The 5,668-nt window shown below is 54.6% G+C and overlaps 1 protein-coding gene across 3 annotated transcripts in view; it reads right to left on the bottom strand.

Annotated features, from left to right (window-relative positions):
• Positions 1 to 3,323: 3,323 nt before the first annotated feature.
• The window catches only part of TMEM129 (transmembrane protein 129, E3 ubiquitin ligase), a 6,552-nt gene continuing 4,207 nt past the window's right edge, over positions 3,324 to 5,668 (bottom strand). For all 3 annotated transcript variants that reach the window (XM_006152893.3, XM_014589497.2, XM_006152892.3), the window contains exons 3-4: positions 5,026 to 5,185; positions 3,324 to 4,941 (exon numbers count right to left, since the gene is read on the bottom strand). In XM_006152893.3, the coding sequence (XP_006152955.1) occupies positions 4,693 to 4,941; positions 5,026 to 5,185 (409 nt within the window). In that variant the 3' untranslated portion in view covers positions 3,324 to 4,692. The remainder of the gene's footprint in view (positions 4,942 to 5,025; positions 5,186 to 5,668) is intronic.

Consider the following 5,668-nt stretch of genomic DNA (forward strand, 5'->3'; position numbering starts at 1 on the left):
GAGCGTGTGCTCGGCCGGTGAGGGTGCGGGCTTCGGCCGCCACGGAGAGAAGCACACAACGTAACCCGCGCCGGCGCTGACAGGATCTGTGCTCACCCCGCCCCCAACTGCCTTTATCTGGCGGTCGGCTCCGCCCCCTCGCGCTCCCGCGCGCGCCGTGGTCGGGCGAGACCATTCGGCTCATGCTGGCGGGGGGGTCGTACTCGGCTGCTTGCGCCTCACGGATTGACCAGACTTGAGCTGAGGCCCCAGACCTCGAGAGCTTCGGAACATGTTTGTCTAGTACTGCCATCTGAAGTAGAGGCTCCCCACTACCTAGTTGACTGAGGAAAGGCCCGAGGAATAGATTGCCCTCCGTGGCAATGAGACGGTTGTGCCTTCCCAGGCCCCTCGGACGCTGATTGGTCACGCCTTCGCGGGTGGGGGAGGGGTACTGGCGGGAATTTCGGACCCGCGCGACGCGGTCCGTGTCCTATTGGTTCCCGCCAGGGTGGGGCGCTTCTCGATTTGTCCAGGCCAAGGCGAGGTGTGTCACCAATTGGTTTGGCCTTTGTGGAAACGGGCCTCTGTACTGGCGGGAACCTGGAATCCGGAAGGCGCGGTCTTCTGACATGGTTTACCTTCTACGACACCGCCGTGGCCACCGCAGATCCCAGGGCTCGTGGTCTATTGTTTTAAGTCGTTCAGTTTTGGAGTAATCTTTTAGGCAGCGATAGATGACCAGTACAATGAGTCTCCTCGGTGGCACAGCCTTGTTGGTTAGTCGCACACCCGCTACCAGGTGGCACACCTTCTGCCGCCGTTGTTGCTTGCCTCCCTCCCTGTCCGGTCTGCAGCGACCTCCGCTGTGACCTCGTTGTATGACGCTCACAAGCGCTCCATATTTGTGGCTTTAAGAAATTGACCACACTCGGGCCAGCAGGTGGCGTGAAGGTTAAGGCGGCCAGATCCCATACGGCCCACTGCAAGTTTGGAGTCCCAGACCCAGAGGCTGGAAAACGCTAGGCACGTGTGTTTGCGTGCCCCAAATCCTGAGAGGAGAATGGAGGGATGGTGTTGCCGCCATTACCCCTGGGGGGTGATTTCCCATCACCACCACCACACCTCTGCCCAGTGCATCGGCCCCACTCTCCACCTGAAGCTCACTGCACAATCCCTGCCTGGTGGGGAGGTAGAGGAGGACCCTGCAAGGTGCTTGCAGGCACCCTAGCCCAATCCTACATCACTGCAGACAACCTTGGCTCTTTGCCAAATAGGACTCCCCAAAAGTGCAGATGCACTTGGAACTTGCCACAGTTAACTGCTCAGCCCAAGATGAGAGAATGCAGGGCTGAGTGTAAAACCAGCAGACAGTAGGCAATGGGGACAAAGGTCAAGGAGGCCAAGCCCAGGGTTAGTCTTGGGAGCCTCCTCCCCCTCCTCACCCCTTGGAGGGCTGGGATTTTTGTGCTTGATGATCTCAGGACAGTAGCTAGGTGTGTGCCTTCTTTGCCTCCCTTTTGAACTTAGGAAGATCATCCCCAGGCTAGGGGATGGTATTTCCTGTCCTTCCCCAGGCATTGGGCATCCCCATCATAACTCTCAGCACGGAAACAAAGGGTCCTCAAGCTCCTGTGAGCCCCCTGGGGCCAAGGGCAATATTAGGACTCACACAAATACTAAGCTGACAGAAAAGTCATGATGTATTTTTCTGTCTGCACAAACACATTATGACTTTTCTGACAACCCAATATTTTTCCTTTCTGTTATCAGTTAAAACAATGTGCATAGTTGTATGCAAAAGAAACAAGTGTGTACGAAAGAATAAAGGTGAAGAGAAAGACTTACACTGGAAAGAATCAAAGAAAATCTGAGTACAGCTGTCCTATTTTTTCTTTTTCCTTTTTTTTCAATTTGCCAGAGGGCATATGTATATGCAAGAGAGAGAAAAAGAGTGCAAGTACGTCCCAATGGGGCATGACCACACCACAATCCCTTTTCTGCCATCTCTCCATCCTGTAGGGTGCACACACATGGACACGTGCACACCAGGCTTGTCCCCTAAGTCTCTGGTCCAAGACTAGAACCTCATGGTCAGCCATGCGGGATCCAGTTCCATTAGCCACCAGGCCACAGGGCAGACCCCACCACTCCTATCTTTCTTTCTTTTTTTTTTTTTTTTGAGACGTTTTCGCTACAGGGCACGTGCGCTCGCCAGAAAGACAGAGAGACAGAGCGAGAAATCACCCCCTGGGGGAATGGCCACGCTGCTATTCCTTTTCCTCCATTCTCCTCTCAAGATCTTGGGCACACATGCACACGCGCCCGGCATGAGTTTAAGCCACCGGGTCCAGGACTCAACTACATGGGAGTCCAGCGACATTGCCATTACTAGTCCCAACTGCTAGTCCCATCACTCCTATCTTTCAATAGGGTTATATGTACTGCTCTCTCAAAGAACTTTCTTTGGGTCAAGGATTAAAAGAGGGAAAAAGTACCAAATGTTTACAGTCTGGCTGCTGGAGAGTTCACTTGTATACACACGGGGCAACACTGGCCAGTGCTGGCAGGAGCTCCAGGACACTGCCCAGAGAATCTGGCTAACAGGGCCAGTTTCTTGGATCAGGATGAGGGCTAGTAGTGAGCTGTCTAACTGCAGGCACTGCATGACTGCCCTTGGTGCTTAGCTGGCAATCCTGGGTCACCTCGACCCACAGCAAATTCAGCAGAGACAGTCCAAGTGAGAGAGTGGATCACAGGCCACTTGCTCTTTGGCCACAAGAGTGTCCCCACATTAGATCCTGCATCTAAAATTTACCACACAGTGACCTCCCCCCCATAATGAGTTGCAGCAGGAGGCCTCTAAGGATTGGCTACTGCCCCCCTTTTAATTTTAATTATTAATTTAATTTGACCAGAGAGGGACAGAGTAAAAGAAAGAAAGTGAAAAGTGAGAAAGCAAGCCACCAGGTCTGGGTCTCACACTGCAGTCGACCATGTGGGAGTCCAGCACCCTTAACCACCATGCCACCTGCCAGCCCTGACTGCCCCTTACTAGGCACCTAGGCACAGCACTATGTAGCTGTTCCATGCTGCTCCTGCAGGTGGCCCTGGAGAAGGGCAGGGTTTTTGAGACACTTCACCCTCACTCCCTAGGCCCCTCTCAACTAGAAATCAGAGAGGAAGGTTCCTATAACACCCACCTCCCAAACAATATGTCTTTCCTATTCTGAACAAGGCAGGCCCATTTGAAACGGACACAATTCTATTTCTTCTGCAGTGTCCCTAGGCCACTTCCCCAGCCATTACACAAGCTTGTTTTTAATATCAGATGAAGAAATATATCACTTCAGACTAACATTTTATTAAATACCAGTATTATATAGCTACAATGGATTTGTCTTTATAAAACTAAGTAACTTTCTTTTGTAGTAAAAATAACACCAAAGCACGCAGCCCTTAACACTCCGGACCCAGGCTGGGTTGGCTCCTGATCCCCAACTTCATCTGCCGTTGGCTCTGAGCACCCCAGGGAGCCTGACAAACCAGCCTTCTTTGCTCCTAATACTCTGGGGTTAGGTGCAGCTTTGGGTGAGTCAGGCAGGTAAAGTCTATCACCCCTGCCTGAAACAGCCAGGATTAGGGGCTTTAGGGCCACTAGTGTGAGGGTGGCTCCCTCTGGCAGCCATGCCTGTATCAAGTGCACCTTGGGGCCCAGCCACTGTCTTCCCTTCCCACCTGCACACAAGAATTGGGCAAAATGCCCATCAAGGCCCAGAGCTTAAACCAGGCAGACCTGGGGGCAGTGGCCAGCCTGTGCTGCTTCCCCTTTGGGCCTTTTTTCTGGAATGCCACTGTGGCATCTGGTCCTCAGTTCAAGCCCCAACCCCAACCTTGAGTCAGGCGTCTGAGGCTTCAGTCTTCTCTGGACTTGTGAGAGAAGGTAACAAGGACAGATCAAGTGCCCCTCCAGGGGGTGAGGTGGCCCCGATAAAGGAGTGGAGGACACTCTAGCTTGTCCTCACGGTGCTGCTACTGCCATCCTACCCAGAAGCAGCCCCTTGACTAATCGCAGCCACCACTCTCACACTGGAATAGCACCCCCCATTCTCCTCTCCTTTACCAGACTCTGCCCAGGGTTCTCCAAGCAGCCCATGGCCTATGAGTAGGGCCCAACCCCATAAGGCCAGTGGTCAGCTCTAGGACAGGGCAAAAGAATGTACCATGACCAGTCTTGGATGAGTCTGGGTCTGGCATGTAGCTGAGGGACAAGTGTGCTTCCTTAAATTAAGGCAAGTGGCCCAGCCTGCACGGGCAGGCTTGAGTCTGGAAAGAGCTCTTGCTGTTATGATTCAGTCTCCCAGGGAATAAATAAGGCCTGGAATGCTCTGGATATAGGCCCAATGCCTTGTTTTCTGTGTCAAGTACTTGCCCCTACCTAGAGGAAGGCAGAGGGAAGGAGGGAAGAGGTGCTAAAGACCCCATCCCACTGCTGCTATGGGGAATAAGGAATGGTGCGTTTCATGAGAATTCCTTTTAAGCCAAAGTCCTCACCTTCTCCAGACTCAGGGTAAAAGCAAGTCACTGCAGATCATGTGCTTTGAATAGAGCCCTTTGCTAAGGCCCAGGAGGCTTAGGCACCTCTGCAGGAGGCAGGGGCAGGGAGTGGGGAGCAGAGCCAGGCTGGGACCCCCAAGGCCCCACCCTGCAGGCTCAGCGCACCGTGCAAACGTCCAGGATGCAGAAGCGGGCACGGCAGGTGGGGCAGGGCACACGGCTGGCCAGCCAGGTGTCAGGTCGCTGGGGGTCTTGGCGGCTGGCAAACCACTTGCCCATGCAAGTGAGACACCACATGGGGCGGCAGTAGCATTGTTGGCATTCGCCCACGGCTGCCTCCTGACAGGTCTTCACCAGCTTCACGCTGGCACGTGTCTGCATACAGCCAATGCATGCCTCCAGCTCCTGTGGGGCAGGGGCAGAGGGAGTCACAGAGAGTTCAGGGGGACAGTCCATGGGAACCCACCCGTCCCTGGTCTAGTCCCCCACCTGGCTACTGGGCACTGAGTAGGCTGGGTTGACCTCTACCAGGGAGGCAAAAGTCTCCAAGAACATGTCACTCAGGCTCTGGTGGATGACCACGTTGGCTGCGCTGCGGATGGGTGCCCGGAGCTTCTCACACAGCTCGCCATACTCTGTGGAGTTCAGCCTGCGGAGAAACAGTCCTGCTGGTTGGACCACTCTGCTGGGTAGGGCCCTCTTTCCATTGGAGCCTTGCCAGGACCTTGAGGTAGCAGGGCACAGGGGAACCCAAGGCAGTGCCCCAAGGGTGACCAGGGCTCCTAGCCCAGTTTCCCCACCAAGGTCAATCAGCAATGATGGCCCTCAGAGCAGAGTCCACCCTGAGGGATGAACAGGAGGCCCTGTGAACCTAGGCACCCACCAAGCCTTAGTCCTGTCCTATTCCAAGGTAGAGTGGAAGGGGCAGCCCGAAGTGAAGCTAAGAGTGCAGGAGGGCAACAGGGGAGGGTGACATATAAGGGGTCAGTGGTTGGTATCCCATAGATGTGCTGCCCAGTGCCACAGAGGCCTCAGGAGTACCAGAGCCCATGCCAGCCATTCAACACCTCCCAGAAGAACAGGCAGTCCAGAGCTTGGGGGGGGGGGGCGAGGCCCGGGCCTTGAAGCAGGG

Source organism: Tupaia chinensis, unplaced genomic scaffold, assembly GCF_000334495.1.
Source record: "Tupaia chinensis unplaced genomic scaffold, TupChi_1.0 Scaffold000360_1, whole genome shotgun sequence".
Lineage (NCBI taxonomy): Eukaryota > Metazoa > Chordata > Mammalia > Scandentia > Tupaiidae > Tupaia > Tupaia belangeri.